The sequence below is a fragment of the Drosophila mojavensis genome, unplaced genomic scaffold, assembly GCF_018153725.1.
Source record: "Drosophila mojavensis isolate 15081-1352.22 unplaced genomic scaffold, ASM1815372v1 contig_36, whole genome shotgun sequence".
Classification (NCBI taxonomy): domain Eukaryota; kingdom Metazoa; phylum Arthropoda; class Insecta; order Diptera; family Drosophilidae; genus Drosophila; species Drosophila mojavensis.
In genome coordinates, this window is record NW_025318858.1 from 19,815,744 (window position 1) to 19,835,082 (window position 19,339).

The following is a 19,339-nucleotide window of genomic DNA, read 5'->3' on the forward strand; positions in this document are numbered from 1 at the left end:
TAATAAATATAAAGTTAATACAATAGTAGTAGTAGTAGTAGTAGTAGTATATGTACAAACAAATAATGTACAGCAGCCCGGATCATCATTTGATTCTAATAGCGATTTAAGTTCAACCTCGCTAACAAAAACTAAATAAGCAAATCAAGTGAAGTTTTCATTTATATTTAAGTTAAGCTACACGAAAAATCTGGCTCTAGTCTAGTCTAGTAGTAACAGTCAGTAATATCATTAACATATTTTAATAAACTTAGGATTTAACCCCTTTAAATTCTTTCATTTTTAGACTTAAGCCCATAATATATTGAGTTTTAAATATCAAACAGCTGTAACTAAAGACGTTGTAAATAAAACATTATAAATTCGTTTTCTTCTGCAATATATCATGTTATTAATCTAATTTTAATATTTATAAAAAATGTTATGCTAATACATACACAGATCATATTTCGATTAGCTTTAAATAAATTTGGGAATATTTCAAGTTTATTTAATATTTATAAATTTCTATGCATATATGTATATATTAACTATATATTCTCACTATAGATAGAATACTATAAGCAACCCCTGATTTATACTGTCACATGTTTGACGACCCTATACTATCTACAGAACAACCGCTAGTCTATCAACGTCTTCGACACACAATTCCTACTCATTGCCCAATTTATTTTCCCAATTCTTTGCCAAACATATTTTCAAAACTTATATAACTACATAGTCCATTAGCACCTTGCTCGAAATCTGGCTAAAAGCCCTGCATTTAATCTAGTAAGTGTGGTGCATGTAAAACTGTAAATTGAGCTCCACTTTTTTTTGCATCTCGCATTTAGTTTGCGTCATATATGTATGTATACTTGGCAAAGTGGCCGTTCGTAATTTTTTAGCCGTTAATTGGCCAACAGTGGGGCACTGCCAGCCACAATTTATGGTCCGTTATTAGTCGCTCTCAGCCATGGCTATGCAAAACACGTGTCCATTAATCAGGCAACCCAAAGCGCCGACGGGCCAACACTTAACTCAACAGCGTCAGCCTCTTGTCAAATTAGTCGTTCGTGTGGGTTAATTTGGCAACACAAATATTGGACACAAATCTATGCAAAATCCATCCTTTATGAACAACAGGAAATTGGCCAACTTGTCAAAGAACTCAATTTGAAAATGAAAATGGTTGAGGAAATGCATTTTGATAAGGAATATGTTTTCATTATGGAAAGCATAGCCAGTTGAGCAGCTAGAAAATGTTGATTGTAGAAACAAGTCTATCAAAAAATAGTCTATAGCTGCTATTATGGCTATTTTGGAAGAGTTAATAAGATTCTACGTTATTTTAATGGGTCTCTTTTAGTAGTTGTAAATGAATACCTGCAATTTCTAATGGCACAATCGAGAGTATAGCAGTCAATCGACACGTTCATGGCAAAAAATCAGATTTATTTATAGAAATATACACATTTTAGATATCAACATAAAAGACGATAGCATTAAATAGAAATTAACAGCGAATACTCTAATTACTCTTTTTACTTCATTTTCTGAAACAATCTGAAACAATTTAAATATAATTAAATAGGCATAAGACCGCAACCTCAACTTCAAAGAATATTCACGCTCAGATAAATTTTGCACCTAAGTTAAGAACGGCCATCTGCTGGGTCAATTGAATCATGTCCGGATATCCGTTTAACCGATTGAACGCGTCGAGCGCGGAAATTAAAAACATTTAGGCACTGAAAATTCTAATTCAACCAGCAGCTTATTCACTTGTTCAGTACAGCTCAGAGTAAGGTAACCTCGACTATAGCAGCTGTAGCTTGTGTTAATTGCAATTAAAATAAATATTAAAATAAATATAATCAACAAAACATTTAATTTCAAGTGCTTCTAGTTTTATATGAAGGAAATTTATTTGACTCGTATATCAATAATCATTAATAATATAAATAAAATTATTACATTTTTTTTTAAATATCTAAAAAAAATAAAATAAAAATAAAAAATTATATATGTATTATTTAATAAATATTTTTAAGCTATAAAAATGAGGGAGATATACAAAAGAATTACCAAACCCAATTCAGGACAGCATTATGCAAAATATATATTTTTTTGTTATATATATTTTAAGGCACAAATAATGTAGAATAAATTCACTTTGACCGCATCTGACCCTATTTACCCGCGGTTTTGGCCTTGAGAAGGTCAACAAACACATTTTAAGCTGTCCGCAAGTGACTTGCCAACATCTTGACCCAATCAAAGACGATGGCTAATATATTTATTTGACATTACAGATGAGCAATACAGCTTAACGCTTAAATCACATTTAAATCACATAAATCTCTTAAATGATTTCTTCAACATTTATCTAAACATAAAAGCATATAATATTTTTCCTTTTTTAGCTGCTAAAATTTTTTATAAAATATGTTTGTACATTCCCATAGGCAGGAATTTAAGTTAGGAATTCGAAAAGAAAAAAGAAATTTTTAAGATTTTCCCAAACGGAAAATTCTTAAAGAGTTCGCCCTCCTCTCTTAAAACGGCTTTCGCTTTCCCCTTTTAGTTTTTGTCTGGCTGCCAGAGTAAATTTGACATAATTTTCCAAAGCCTTGGCGCCACCTGCCTTATTTTTATGGCCATGCCTGTGCAATCAACATATTTTAATTGTTTTCTGTTTGGATTTGGTATTTGTTGTTGCATTAATTGCTATCGGCTTTGTTTTCTGTTATTGTTTTTATTTATTAGCAATTAAATTGGCGGGGGGACATGGAATATGCTATTTTCGAGCCACATTTTGCACGTGCGGCCGGCTGACAAATTTGAAATTTCAAATTGCACGCCAAAAACCTTCAATAAAAGCGCATTAAAATGCACATAAATAAATGCACAACTGGATATGTATATGTGTGTACATTAACATTTAACAAAAATTGTGTTTAAAAAACCAAATTATATACGAAAATAAATGAATATTGTGTAGATATATATATATATATATATTTATATATATATATATATATATGTATCTAGATATATGTATATATCGCCCGGCTGTCAAATTCACAAGAATCTTTAATTCAAAAATTGTTTATCTATGTGTGTGTGTGTTTGGTGTGGCGAGCGTAACAATTAAAGCGCTTATTTGCACAGTGCAACAAATTTTCCAGCAACTCTATACATATATACACATTTTTCATCTGTTTTCATGCGCATTTAAAGGGGCACATGTGAACTATGAAAAGGCGAAGATTAAATACTCTTTATAACCATAAAAAGCTTTAGCTTTATGGCAAGAGTATAATAGATTTATTATATAAAACAAAGAGATAATATTTAAGAAAGAGTCAATCAACTCTTTAGCCCTGAAGACGGTTAAGATATCTTGACAGTTAAGATGCCTTGAAGAATATATATATATGAGTAAAAATAATTATGAAATATAATTTAATATTGAAATTAAATTAAAATTAAAAAAAATATTACATGGCAAAAAATAAAAGAATAAAAAAATATATATATAAAAAAAAGACATAAACTTCCAGCACAATGCATGATGAATGGAGATTATAACTAGATTTAAAAGGATAAAGCAAAACAGTCAATGCTAAACGATAGATTAACTATGCATACCTAGATACAGTCGACTATGCCTTGAAAAACAACTATACAAAAACTAAACGACTGATTAACATACTAGCTAAGTACATCAATTTAGACTGACGAAGTCAAAAATATATATAAATAATAAATTTATTATTATATATGTATATACATTAGACCTTAGTGCATTGAAGATATATTATTATTGTTTTATTATTATCCAATAATTTTTCTTTAGTCCATCTATGTGTATTAATATTATATATATTTTATTTTATATATTTTATATTATGTGAAAATTTTTTCAATTCCAGCTGTAAAACTGTTGCAAATTAACTTTCCTCCAACACTAAACAACCTTCACATTCCAGTGATGCATATTTCAACTCTAACTATATTTTCACTAACCAGGCGATATTCAGTATTCATAGAACACCCTCACAAATAACTAATAAACAGACGCACATAGTTGATAGACTGCAACATTTTAAAGAATTTATTTTGAGTATATTCAACTATTTCCGTTTCAAGCAAAAAATAAAATAAATCACATTTTTAGTGCACTTTGAGTATTTACAGTATATGTACATATATTTTATTCAGTTCTACGCTTCGTCTATTTTGCTAAAATATTGTCTTGCTGAAGTGTATACAAATGCGAAATGCCTACCAAAAAAAAAAAAAAAAAGAAAAATGCAACAACAACCACATCAAAACATCGGCGACGTCCAGTAAACAAAACGTCGACAACAATGGGGCCACTGTACAGTGGCTGGCAAACGTCGGCAGACACTTTTCCGTTTATTGCACTTGCTGTGGCAGACCTGCGTGCACCCAGCTCCTCCCCTCAGCCCTCAGCCCGCAGCCCCAGCACCAGCCCCCAGCCCCCAGCCACGATCCAACTGTTGGTCAGACAATTTGCAGTCTTGTCTGCGCGGCTGCCTGCCAAAAATGTAACCCCAAGCTAAATTTTGCACACCATTTTTTACAATTTTATTTTAAGCATTTTTCTCATTTTTATTTCACTTTTTATTTTCGTTTTGCAACATTTTCGTGCTGCACGCCATTTTTATTTTTCGCATTTTTCTCTGGCTTTGCCGCAGCATTTTTCATAATTCTTGAGGCATTTTTTTTTTTTCGCCAAACTCGCTAAAGTTTTTTACAGTAAGGAAATTATTTTTTGGCAGCCTTAATAATCATCATCAAAAAAGGAAAAAATATTTCATAGTTGCGCTTTCCTCACGCTTGCCCTGCCCAAAACTTGGCCCTGCCTCATAAATACATAGTTGCAAGCGTTGCCGTCGAGGATTCATAAATATGTCGTCGTTGCTGTAGAGCCCCAAAAGTCTATATCATGTATCTCCGGCAGTGTGTGCCATCCATACATTTTGGGCACAAAATGCTACAAAATATATGTAATAGCCCGGGCACTGGGAATGGGGCTGAATAGGAGTGTGTTAGGCTGCCTGATGTCGGGGCTAGAGTAGACAAAAAGTCGAGCGAGTGTGTGTTGGTGTGGTATGGGAGTCGAAGTGATTTGTTGAGCACAGTGGAACAGTGATGTTCAATTATGGTAACCAACTGTCATGCTGGAGACTATAGAAAAAAAAAACTTTAGAGCAAATTCATTATGAATACGATTTATGAAAACCATTTTGTACTAAATAATTAAAAAGTAGTAAATAAAAGTCGATTTCATTGCGTTCATATGGCTAGGATAGTTGGGCAAGATGAAAAATTCAAAGTATAAAATTAAAAACATAAAAATCATTAAATATAAATAAATAGATATTAAACTAAAAATAAATACAAAAATGTATAAGGAAAATTTTCTAAAATATGTTTTCAAATATCTACAATATCTGCATACAATTTATAAACAGTTATATATTAAATTTACATATATTTTAGGAACGCTTTTGCTATAAAGTAAGTTATAGTAGATTTATATAAACAGATAGGAATATGTGACAAATAAAATTATAATCAATCTCAATCAAAGCTTTAAGTAAAATAGAATAGAAATACTCTACTTCCTATATATACATTTCAAATATTTCTCGAGCACTTGTCAGGCCTTTGCCATCTAATTTTGCCTACCATTTTATGCATGCTTATGCCACTGTGCGCTAGACGCACAATGACACAAAAGCTGCTGCCCTGCTGAGCCGAGAAACCACTAATGGCATATCTTTATGTCTGGAATACATTGTGCTTGCTTAACTTTAAGACTTTTGTGAATGAAGTGAGATTTTTAAAGCTCGATAATGTGTGAGGCGCGACAGCAACAGATAGCTGAGTGTGCCTGAGGGATGGACAAAGGGCGAAGATTTGAAGATCTTATCAACACTTTAAAGATCGCACTTTCAAGTACATTTCTCAGACTGAGTCCAATGGGAATTATTGTTGAAAATCAAAGCCCAAGTCGATAATCGAATCAGTCGCATACAAATTGTTTGGCACGTGGGGGCATAAACGGAAAAGCTTCGCTGTCTCTGTGTCTTATTGCCAGCTTCCTTGCCTCTAACTGCTCCCTCTTCCTGCTGCTCTCCCTTGGCAATTGAATTGCTGATGAGTTGCGGCGTCGGCGCCTTCCTAGCATCATTGAATGTGTAATGCAGCCACAGGCAATACAATAATAGCATACAAAATGCGCCTCCAAATGAGTTGAGCAGATGAAGAACTGACATTGAAACCGCATCACAACTGTACGATATGCATACTATATATACTATACTATATACATATATAAGTATATGTGATATACTGTATTTCTCTTCTTAATCGGGCCCTGCACCCCTGTGCTTTAGTGCAAAGCTCCCCAGGCAGTCGTTCAATTTGAATTTCAAAATTGACGTCATCCACAATGCGCATATGATTTACTTGTTGATTCTAAAAGGCAACCCAGGGCACGCCCACCTAGTCTCGGGCCACATTAGATAAGCAACTTGAGGGAATTGCAGCTGAGACTTGAAAACTAAATGTGTATGTGTATGTGTGTGAGTGTGAGTGCAAAAATGCGACTGCTTAGCAGACAAAATATATGAAATTAAAGCGGTTTTTTTTTTTTAGCGTTGTCGAAGCTTAAATGCACTTAAATCACAGTGAGTCACGTGAGTCAATGACTGGAGGCAATAAAAGTTATTTACAGATCGAACAGAGTGGAAAAATAAGAGAAAAGCTTTCAAAGCTGGCGAATAAAAATCAAAATATTTTATAGCTTAATATAATGTAATAATATGATATATAATTATAATAAGACAATACAATATATAATAATATATATAATTAATAATATATATAATAGCTCTCACAATGTGACTAATATCTAGTTGTAGTATAAATACAAAAAAAAAAAATTAAATAAAATAAAAAAAACAAGCAGCTTAAAAGTTTATAAATGTGCTTATACAGCTAGTATTCAAGGCTGAAAACTTACTTTTAATTAACTTTATAATACCAACTCTTAATCTCAAATTTAAATATTTTGCAGCTTCACTTTCAAGTTAGCATTTCTCAGCTGACACGTCCCGTCATCATTCCCCGCTCATAAAGTGTATGTCGAGTTGATAGAAAAAAAAAATAGTCGGTGTAGAAATACGACAAATATTTGCAGCTCATTTGAGAATATGGTAAAGCAGCTTTTGTAAATTTGGCGCATTTGGCGTTGACGGCGACTTTTATGGCCGACAAATGAATGCAACAAAAATTGTGCGACGAAAATTGAAAGAGACAGCAGTGCAACACGTAATTAGCCAAACGGGCCAAAATGACCAAAGCAGACACAACTAACTCTGACTGTGGGCTGTCAGACGTCAGCCAGTTGAACTACCCAGCCCTAGTTAAAAAAAATAGTGAAACTTTTGCCTTAAACGAAAGTGATTGAAAAACTAAAGACCTTTTGCTTTTAATTGCAAAAAAAAATAAAAATTAAATAAAAAAATTGATCGAATTTAGAATTTGCTCGATTTAATTGGGCGTTAATGACTCTTTGCATTAAAAGCAACCAATTAAAAGCGACTCTAGAGAGGTGTTCGATAAGCTGTTGTTGTTGTTGTTGTTACTGTTAAATTAACTGAGCTGAAATTTAATTGTGCCCATAAAGAATGTTGAGGCTGTGTCGGACGGAGGCGAAGCTCAGTTTAGTTAATGCCTCAAGTTCAGCTCATGTGAAAAACGAAAGTTTTTCCACTTGCCTGAGCGCTTGCATGCGGCACGAATTCAATTTTGGTGCACATTGCGTATACGCCCCGTTTATGTTTGCAGCTTCTTTGTTTTCTTCTTCTTCTTCGGTTGCATTTTTTTTTTTTTTTTTTTTTTTTTTTGAACAACATGAACTGTTGTAAATTACATAATTAACTCATCGTTCAGCTGTGACCTTCATTGGCTTACAATGAACTTGGCCGCTGACTCTTTGACTTTCTTTTGTTCGATCGTTTCAATGCCCTTCTCCCTGGCCAGACTCAGCTTCAGCTTTGCCTCTTTTGCTTATTTACATAAATTTGCGTGATAATCATTGGAACTGCCCATCAATTGATAGCCACTTTAGTAATCCCTATCGCCATTCACACGATCTTGGCAGATCGCCAAAGCGAAGAGTTGAATGATTCAAATAAACAAAAAAGAAATGATGACGAAAACCTGTTGTAAATACCCTATAAATGGGTACCTTGTGGGTAGGTATGTTGTATGCGAGCTGTATATAGGGCAAATGCAGCTTAGTTAACATTGTCTTAGTTCGTTCTTTGATGATCTTGGTTAATACCAGCTTAGGTTAAAATATTTTAATTATTATTTTAAAACATTATAATGCTTTGTGTTATATCAATTGAATCTTTGTAATCAGCTTACGTTACTTAATAGCAAGATTTATAATATGAAATATCATAATAATCAACTCTAAAACTTTTCTCTGAACTTATAGCTTGGCATTAAACACTTAAGTTTACATTAAGCTTAAGTAAGTTTTTGCTGATTTAAGCAGCTGCAAGTCTTTTTAGTTTGAATATGAAAATAAAGCAGAGCTGGCTTATTGCTTACATTATCCATGCTTTACGAATATGAGTTTTTATCAATTTCATAAATTGTTGGTTAAATCAATTACTTAATGCAACCTCATAATGTGTATGAAACTACTCAACAATTGTTGATTGGACTGACAAGATATTTTTTTCATTTATTAATTTTTATTTATTTTTTTTTATTTTAGCAACTGACTTTGATGACTTTGGTTCCACAATAAGTGGATGACTGATAACATATTTTTTCAATATGTTCAAGTTCTTGTTAAGGTAATTTGCAGAGGATTTTTATATAAAACTGATTATTCAATGATTGACCCCGATTGGGATTTATTTTTGTCAGTTATGTATGACATTTTCGGGGTAGTATATTCTAGAGGTGCTAGCAGTTTGTTCTATTATTCTTTAAATTCTTAATAATGAACTGTAAATGTGTAAAAATCATGGATCTAACAAACTTAAATAGGAAATACACTCTGCCATTTAGATTTAACATATTATAGAGATAAGCAGTTCAGTCAATATTTAACTGCCTTGATTTCTACAGTAATACCCTTGAGTAAGTTTCAAATTAATATCTTACACTAATGAAGCTTCAATAACAATTTATAAATTCCTATAGCTATTCGATTACGCTAACAATATTGAAAATTTCAATTGACATACTTTAAAGTTTGCTCATGCCTTAAACTGCAGCTGTAGCTATACCAATACTATATATATAAGTAATTGATTGTTATCTAACACACAGTTGGCTCACTGCTAGTTCCTATTCTATTTGCTTTCTTCATTAAAGCAGTTTCTATTTAGCTGCGCACAGTTGTAAACAGTAGCCGATGCTTGGCTGTTGCTGTTGCTGCTGCTGCTGCTGCTGATGCGAGTTCTGTCTGTCTTCCTGTCCGTCTGTCTCTGCTGACTGGCTCAATCAACTGGCAGCAGCAACTATTTTTGGTGCGCTGCCAACAAACGACAACAACAATAGCAACAACTAAACGGCGCCGTCGCATGCCAAAAACGCTAAAAGTGGCGGCTGCTTTTGACCCACTGACTGATATACGAAAAAAATATATGTAAGTATAAAAAAAAAAACAAAAACAAAAACAAAAAAATAGAAGAAAAAGTTGGCAGTTGGCAGTTGGCTGTGAGCCGTGTGCTGTTGGCTGTTTGCCGCTTGTCGGTTTTCCAGTTTTGCATTGTTGCAGCATTTTGGCCGTCGCGCAATTGCAAATGCAATTAACTTGTTTAACATTTCGGGCGCCAGTTGATCCCCAAAAAATGCGCTGCAGCCACTTGACTTGCGCTTGCTGCACCCCCGCAACGTTCAATCAACTCAATTCTAAAGCGTTTTCAACTTTTCACTTAAAAGCTCTCCCACATACTCACTCACCCCCCTCTGTCATTCTGTCTTTGCCTAACGAAATACCAACAAATTTCCTTTAAAAAAATGTTTCATTTCATGTTGTCAAACTTTGAGGCATGGAAAAATGTCTGCCACATCAATTCAGATACATATTTGCATATAGCACAGACAACAGCGAAACAACAACAACAAACAGATGACATCGAGTACAAACAACGTGAAGTATGCAGCATGCAACTGGACTCTGCTAGACTAAGAGATATCTTAGAAATTGTAAGAGATATATATAACTCTAGAGTTATATCAGCTCATCTAGATGAGCTGAATAATTGGTTCTATTATAGCTAGAGTAAATTAAGAGCCTAATAAAAAAAAAAAAAAAAAAAAAAAAAAAAAAAAAAATATATATATATATAATATATATTATATTATATATATAAATAACATTATATTAAATAACTTAAAATAGCATATATAAAATAAATATGTATATATATAAATGTAGACAATTAAATCTACACACCTAAAATCCCTAAATTTGAATTCGAATAATTAATTAATCGAATTTATATTTTTGTTGTGCAAAAGTGCATAACAAAGAGTTGAATGCATTGAAATGGAAAACTATTTAGCCAAACTAAGCTAAGTAGAATCATAAACTTAAATACTAAAAACTTCTTCATAGCCTCTGCAAACATGATTTATGCATATCCAAATTTAGTTTGTTGCTGAAACTGTGAATGAGAAAACTAAGCTGATCTCGTGAGACAGATATTTATTTAGACAAACTTACATACCCACACTTGACTGACACTTTAGCGACAGGGTATTCATAACAACAGCAGTGTGTCACTCACCGCAAAATGTAAAAGTTTTACAAGTGATTTTAACTTTTTACAAACTGTGCAACTGCGGCCAGAGATACGGAGTTGGCTGTGAAGAGGCAGCCAACTGATAGAAGAGTCTGAGCACTCTGAGCACACTGAGCTGACGCTCTGTCTACAATTTCCAATTAATAATTCATAAACATTTGCTCAGTGTACTCTCTCTCTCACTCTCTCTCACTCTCTCTCTCTCTCTCGGAGTCGACTGAATCTTCTGCTGCTGCTGCTTTAGTGTCAAAAAACAAATGTTTTATGCCCCTCGCCCCCAACAACAGTGTTGTGTCTGTGTGTGTGTTGTGCCCGTTTGTTGCGGTTGTGGCTTGGCCCTTGGCTGAATTGCCAACACTTGTTGTTCAAAGTGTTTTTCTTGGCAATTTGTCTGCTGCATTTGAGTGAGACAATAACAACAACAGCAAATTTATATATGCTACACAGCCTGCTTGTAATTGGGTTACCAGTGGAGCAGCGGCAGCGGCAGCGGCAGCAGCAGCAGCTGATGTCTGGCATGCACATCAAGTTGCCCAGACACAGATACCAAACGATACACAGATGCACAGTTACAGATACAAAGATACAGTTGCAGCACTTGCAGATGCTAAGTGAAGTGAGTTTTCAGCTTTTCTTTTTCTTCATCTTCTCAATTATTTTTTTGAACTTTCTTGAATAGCAAATGAGTGCACTACTCATACTCAGATTTGTCTGAGTAATGATGATTTTTTTTTCCTGCTTCCAGCATCGTTTTTTATGCGCATTTTTTATGGGCCTTTGCTTAATTTTTTACGACAGCTTTAAAAAATTTCGTTATGTGCATCGTTTGGTTGGCTTAGTATGTAATCAGCGAGCAATCTGCTCTATAAATCATAGATGAGCTAAAGTTCGAAGTGCCAGCCAACGTCAACTCTCATATTTAATCTCACAAATGCCAATGCCAGAGCTATTCCAATTTCTGTCACTAAAAGTAGAGGCAAAGTTCTGACTCTGTTCGGTCCAATCAGCCATTAGTTTAGCTCACTGCTCAGCACAAATATCAATTTTCCTAATTGCCAAACACACACATGACACGCATTGGTTGAGTGCCTTCCTGGTGCCAGAAACTCTCCGGCCAAGTTACCTACTACTGAAGTTAATGGCAAGAGTTGAGGCAATCAAATGATGTACGGGATAATACTCTGTAAATTGTACTCTAATGATTGCTAGAAAACTAGCGATAATATTAGCAATAATTTGATTCATTGTCAATAGTAAGTACTATGGAATATCGTAATTGATGATCTAGCGAAAATTTACAATTACGATATTTGTCTTGAGATAATATATTGAAAGGAACGTTAACAAAAATATATAATTTAACTAGGGAAATTTTACCTAGGATTTAATCAATCGTAAGCCATTAATATATTCGAATATTAAATTATCAAATCAGTCAAATATCATTAAATAACTAAACAAAGTTAGTTAAACATATAATATCGTATAATATCGAACCTACTGAATATACACCACTTAGACAGATGTATTTTATTATTATCCAATATATAAATGTTACGCTATTCTACGATAATATTTGTCTAGCACATATAAACGAATATCGTAACATTCACATTCACTATTAAATGTAAAATTGTTAATTGGAGAAAAATACATACGATAAAAGAAAACGTTAAATATATAGCTGATAGAGAACATCCTAACATTAAACATAGTGAATATCGTAGTAACTATACATTTAACATGATGATATTAGAAACATCATATTGGTTTGATAGTATGAAAATCGAATCAAGTACAAATTTATTTAAATATTACATATGCTCTATACTCGATATATTTTCTTATTGAGAAGATTGTCCAACTGGTGGATTCTAAAGAATAAAATATTAAAAACTTTACTTATAAGATTATAAAAATATACCCCTTTTCTCGCTAATACAGGGTATTATAAAGCTCATGCATAACTCATAAGCAGGCACCTTCACTCTTTACCCAGTTCGAGCACACATTTATTGGCCTCATTTGATAGACAGAGCGGGAGTTAGATGGGGAGTACGAGGGACAGAAAGAGAGAGGGACAAAAGAGGGATCTGCTTTAACATACTTCTTTTTCTCTTTTCTATATACATATTTTTTTTTTCTTTTTTGCATAATTGTGCGACTGGCAGGCAACAAGCGACAACAATAAACAAAGAGGAAGTTTTGTGTGTCGAAGAAAACAAAAGTTACATCAGTTTTGTGTCAAACGAAATCTAAGCCAAACAGAATGAATGGACCATTAACAATGGGGGCTGAATACACCTGCCGCCTCAACTGTGACCCATGGCAAGCGAATGGCCGGAGCATAAATTAGCGTCAAACTGCGAAATTGACTTTCGACACAGTTTAAGCAAATGGGAAGCGGGTCGATAAGGCAGCTGGCAACTGGAAGCTGGAAGCTGCTGGTAGGTGATAGGAGCAGATGGGTGTAAACGTTGTCTTGGCACCTTTTTCGGCAGGCGGCACCCACGCGTCGGCCAGCTCGGCCCCCAGGCACCAATTAGACGCATTTCTAATTGTGTGTGACTGTGTGTATGTGTGTGTGTGTGTGTGTGTGCAACAGGCAGACAAGAGCCGGTTCACTGGCATGGAAAATGACAAGCCAGAAGCAGCAGCAGCTCCCCGTGTTGCTGCCCCAATCTCATGCCCTTAGGCTCTGCTCTTTCATTTGCTGTTACTTTTCTATATATATATTTTTTATTGAGTTTTCCTTGGCGTGACTTTAATTTAATTGTTGTCAGCATCTTTGAACTTCATATGCGACAGTTGCCCCGCTAACTCTCCCTCCCCCATCCCTTTTGTGCTCCATTTCGTGTCAGCTAATAAATTTATAAAATTTGGAGCGATTATGTGGCTTAGCAATCGTAATGCCCATTGAACTATGCCGCGCTGCGATTACAAAACACATTGCCTCCACTCATAACCCACAATCTATTTCTGTATCGCGAATATCGTATATTTTTATTTTTTGTTATTCATGATTTCTGGTTTCTTGAACTTGGCTCTTATTATTGTTCAGCCCGACTCATTGTTCTTGTCTCTTGAAAGCTGACAGGCACGGCACTCTTGAAGTGCCGTTAATGCTCGATTCGCTCGATTCCGCCGTAGGGGGCTTGGCTCTTTAATGTGTCAACCCCTTGATTGTACATAGAAAATAACTTGAATATTCCTTATCTAGGTTTTGCGTAATGCAATCATTTTAAATTTGCCATTGTCAGCTTTACCTTATGATGCCCTGCAATATGTAAGCTGAGCAGGTGTATACGTTTCAATATGATGTTGATAATAAATTTCATATAATTATTGTTGGATTACACAGTTAATTTTCTTTACTTTTATTCTTGTTTCCGGTATCCACTAGTCGAGCAAATTCTTATAGTCAGAACTGTTCCAATCCTCATACAGAGTAACCCTTCGTCGTTCAAGCCTAATCCGTTTTTGTTTTTCCTTATCGATTTTATGCATGGCCAGAAGACAGTTGTGGCAATTGCTCAAGAATCACGTACGCGGACATGCCCCAACGCCCACAGAATGCCTACACTCTCGACGAGTCAGCAGCGAGTCAGTCCTCGTCGTCGCCAACTTCAACTTCAGCTCTCCGATTCAACTTCTATGCCGATTCGCGCCAAGTCGTGCTGTGGCTTAAATAAGTTGCAGCGAGTTTTAGCCATGGCTAAGACGAGTTGCCAACCCAGTTGAGTGGCCCTGTCAGGTGCTTCGAATGTCACGTGCGCGTTTAAATGGGGGAAGGCGAGTCTTTCGTCAGCTAGGTGTCCGGCTGTGGCATAGTTTGCCATTTCTTTTCTATTTGGCTCGGTTCATCAACATGAACTAGTTCATTCAAATTGCAATTTGCTGCGATTTCTAGCCATGCATACAATTGCCCGTCTGCCGTTTGCTGTCTCATAATTAAGCCAATAACTTTCAGCCAAACTTGTCAGTCAATTATTCAGCGGCTACTCGTACGAATGCATTGCACCACTCACACCACTCGCCCCACTCACGCCAGCCAGCCGCACGCTGCGGTCAAAGAATCGAACCACCCACCGAAGCGAGGCTTTTAGTTTTGTTGCGTGTCGAAACAGTTTAAGCTATGCGAATGCCAAATTGTTTACCCCAACACAAACAAACGCAAAAAAAAACGTCGCAAATACCAGAAATAATTGCGATAGCTGCAATGTGCCCGACCGACCACATACCCTGTAACGGCATTTCGTTTGAAAACCGTTTATTAAACTACTTAAGATGAGCAACAAATTTTTAACCAAACGAAATAAAAGCAAGCGAAATAAATAAATAATATATTGGACAGACTAGGGGATACTCTATTTAAAGGTATATATTAATTTTAAAGGTAATATTAAATTAGGCATGCGAATTGATATACTACCATAATATATTATTTATTATTAGAGCTTGTTGGAGTAGCAGATACCCTACCAAGACATTTTGAAAGTATATCTTAAACTAAACACGACAAATTAATGCCCAACAAAAATAAAGAACATAAATTGTCCAGCGTATTTTTTAAGATCCAAAATCAAGAAAAAACATGAAATATGCTTGACTAGGAGATAAAATATAAAAAATTTATATCTTATTAATATATTTGAATATATATTTACTACTCAAACTATACATAAGTAATATAAGATTGCTATGTAATAAACAAAATATATAGATATATCCTACATATTTGTTTATAAACATCCTATAACTACCTTAGCTTAACTTTTTGATATTTCTTAGATTGTAGAAAAAAGCGTATACCCGCTTCAATACACATACTCATACACAGGGTATACATATCTAAACAAAGAAGCTAGCATAATACACACCGCCGCGCACACACACACACATGAAATTAAATAGTGATAAATGATCTGGCCTGGTCAGCTGTTTCATGTCGCTGCTGCTGTTTGGCCAATTATCTGGCTTAAGTTTTGCATATAAATTAGCTAGAAGAAGAAGAAAATGGCAGTAAAAAAAATAAAGAATACGCACAGCTGGCCAAATTCTTAGAGATGGCATCTTGCTCGTGCGACTGATTCTGTAAACTGGGCTAACTGTCTGGCAAGATTCATTTTGAGGTCGACTAACTGCCAGCCGAATGAAATGAAGATCAAGCATGGAGTTGCTTGCAGGGAGAGAGAGAGAGAGAGAGAGAGACACATAAATCAAAATTGTTGTCGAGCTAATGCGCGAGCCATGAATAATCTGGCGAGGGAGCCGAAGCCGAACTAAACCCAAGTAATTAAGTAAAAATAGAATCTTAAAATAATAAAAAAAAGAAGAGTTGAAAACAAAGAGTGTCTGAAGGGGGACTAGAAACGGAAGTGTTTCCCTCTGTGTGTGTGTGTGAGTGGGAGGCGGATAAAGAAACCAAACATAAAGAAAAGAAATGAAAATCCCTTTTGACTGTCAAGTTCAGTTGGGGAAGTCCGAGGGACATTAGCAGAGCCCGCAAGCTCTAAAAAAAAAAAAATAAAATAAAAATGAAAATTACTTTTTTTTTTTTGCTTTGTGCGATTTTTGCTATAATAATTATTTACAAAATGCGCCCACGCCACGCCCACAGGCTAAACAGCAGAGGAACAGCTAAGAGAAGGCGCCAGCTGAGCCGCCATTGTTCGCTTTGCTGAAGAGGGTGGCATGGGGGTGGGGGGTGTTTATAAGAAAGACAGTGATAACGACGTGTATGTGACTTTGGACATATATACAGCTCACCCACACACACACACGCATAGAGAGCGACAGACTTTGGACAGGTATCAATTACAAATCTCTAATGCGAAAATAACAAGCAAAGAATCACAAAATAACAATAAAGCGAATAACGAGAAAACAGATAATAACAATATGAGAGAAACATATGACCAGCTCAAGGAACACAAAGAAAAGCTGGCGGGAGCGGGGTTAGGTGCTGGAGGTTTTTATAGGGAAAGAGTTGCTCAGCTAATGGGTAAGAGATATCCACACAAATGAAGCGCACAACACTACGATTCATGACAAGTTGTGACAGGTGCGATGCGAGTGAAGGGCGAAAAAGAAGAATGGGGCAGCAGCAAGAAATACAAGTCGAAACTTATCTAAGAAAAAGTGATGCAAGAGCACAGAGAATGAACAACAATAAATGGATTATATTGGTCAGACTGGACACGTAAATAGCTTAAAGGCTTGCGAGTAGAATGGAATGATGTGGAAGTGGACTGTCAAGTGAAATGGAATGGAATTTTAGTAATTGTAGTTTTTGAACTGACCGCAACAACTTTAAAGAGCTATGCGAAATTGAGTAAGTTCAAGAGAAGAGAGAGAATGGAATTGAAGGGGAATGGAATGGAATAGAATTGAAGTGAATAGAATGGAATCGAATAGTCTTGAGCATGCTGGAAGAGTGGCAAGAGTAAAAGGGATAATGAAATTGATTTTACGTGGATATTTAAGTTTTATTCAATACATATTAAATGTAAATAATTCATAAATATTCTGTTCTCATCAACAAATTGCATATATAAAATGTTTTAAACGGAAAAAGTGCAATTTAAATTAGGCTACATATTCATATATAATACTTTTTAATACTTTTCAATGGAAAATGTCTGCACAGATATATAATCAAAAGTAAAATATTCTATACTAAACAAAAAGAGGGAAATTTTTGTTATTTTTCAACAGAATAAGTGTGTTTTCATTTAGCGAAGCATTAGTACTTGTATTAACACATCCGTATATAAATTCCTAAAAATTCTTAGAAAACCGATGGATTGGATTGGTATTTATCATGCTGAAAGAGAGTATTAATTGGAAAAACTATAATGCATATTAAAAAAAAATTATTATATGTGCAAATACATACGACACATACAAATAAAAAACTGAAATGATAAAAAATATTCTAAGCATCATAACATCATTTATTGTGTAATTTCATAATAATAATTTAAATAAAAAATCATTTGATTACAAAGTCTGTTGCATTTTGAAAAAAAAGAAACACTAAAAATTTGATATATTTATCAAATATTTTACTAATATTAATATTTACAAAAAAAAAATAATATTAAAAAATTAATAATAATAATAAATAAATAAATAAATATTTATTTTTTACATAGAAAAAAAGAAAAGATTCGCTTATTATTTTGATAAACAATCTACTAAGAGGAATATGAAAATTCTTGAATTATATTTGAGCCAAAAAATTAAAAAATCATACAAACATTTAGCTCCATAACATAAAGTTAAACTCTCAAATCTGGCTAAATCATATATTATTATAACTCTCGCAATACTTCCATAATCCAATAAAATTTGTTACTCAATAAATGCAATCAAAGAATTTGAAGGAATTTACTTGATTGAAATGAAAAATTGTTGTTGCAGAGTAGTTAATTAGCAACGACCTCCAAAAAAAAGCTACGCCACTCTGTGGCATGCAATGGTTGCACGCGTTACATTGTTGCAGCCCATGCGACGCGAGCAGCCAAAGCCAAAAGCAAATTGGCAACAGCAAAACTTTGGCAACAACAGAATTGCGGTGAAAATTTTCATTGCATAGGAATGAGATGGGCAGATGAGGAGCAGAAGAGCAGCTAGGCAGGTAGCTAGGTGGCAGGTGGCAGGTGGTAACTGATGTTGCGCTCATTATGATGACGACGAATAACCGCAAAAACCAAAGGAATGCGACAAAATGTAAAGAGAAATAGGCAAAAGAGATAGGCAGAGTGAAAGAAGAGATAGAGAGAGAAAGAATGAGATAGAGCTAGAGTGAGAGGCAAGCATATTTGGGTGCAGCGCATCAGAAAAGCATCCATCATGCAATTTGTCAGAGCGCCACATTGCGTCAATCTTCGCAGCAATTGGCCAAGTTAGCGGTGCGTGTGTGTGCTTAGGTATTTACATCTGTGTTGGTTTACACATACCCGGCTGGTGAGGATCCCTGGCTGTAGCATTTGCCCGCTGCCATTGCAGCCGCTGCCGACGCTGTGTGTATATGACGTTGCGGTGGCGTTGGCTGATGATGTGGCGACGAGGTGGCCGAAACAGTCGGTGTGCTTTTTGATGATGAGCTGCTGCCCCCACCACCACCACCACCACCACCACCACCGCCAGCGGCACCACTGCTGCCACCACTGCCAGACACTCCACCCGCTGGCATGGCCACTTTGCGCTTGGGTGACAGCTCCTGGGCCGCATTATCGCAGACGCTGTCCGTGTTGACGACCTGCTCGAGCATATGTACCTTCAGCATGTTGTTTGATTGATGCTTTGATTGATGGATTGACTGTTTGGCGTTGCGTTGATTGCTGGCCTGCTGCTGCGTGTTTTGCTTTATTTTGTTTTGTTTTCCTTTTCAATTTTGGTTGTTTTCTTTTTATATTTTTGGTTTTGTATTTTTGGTTTTAAATATTTGGATGCGTTTTGTTTTGGTTTGCTTT

General features: G+C 35.2%; 1 protein-coding gene across 2 annotated transcripts in view; it reads right to left on the reverse strand.

The window, feature by feature from the left end:
* The window catches only part of LOC6577366 (rap1 GTPase-activating protein 1), a 113,268-nt gene that overhangs the window by 81,833 nt on the left and 12,096 nt on the right, over positions 1-19,339 (reverse strand). Inside the window, exon 1 of one of the 2 annotated variants that reach the window (XM_015165644.3) lies at positions 18,824-19,276. The exons of the other annotated variant lie outside the window; for it this stretch is intronic. Coding sequence (XP_015021130.1) covers positions 18,824-19,152 — 329 coding nt within the window. The 5' untranslated portion in view covers positions 19,153-19,276. Of the gene's footprint in view, positions 1-18,823; positions 19,277-19,339 lie in introns of those variants that run through there. 2 annotated transcript variants of the gene reach the window in all.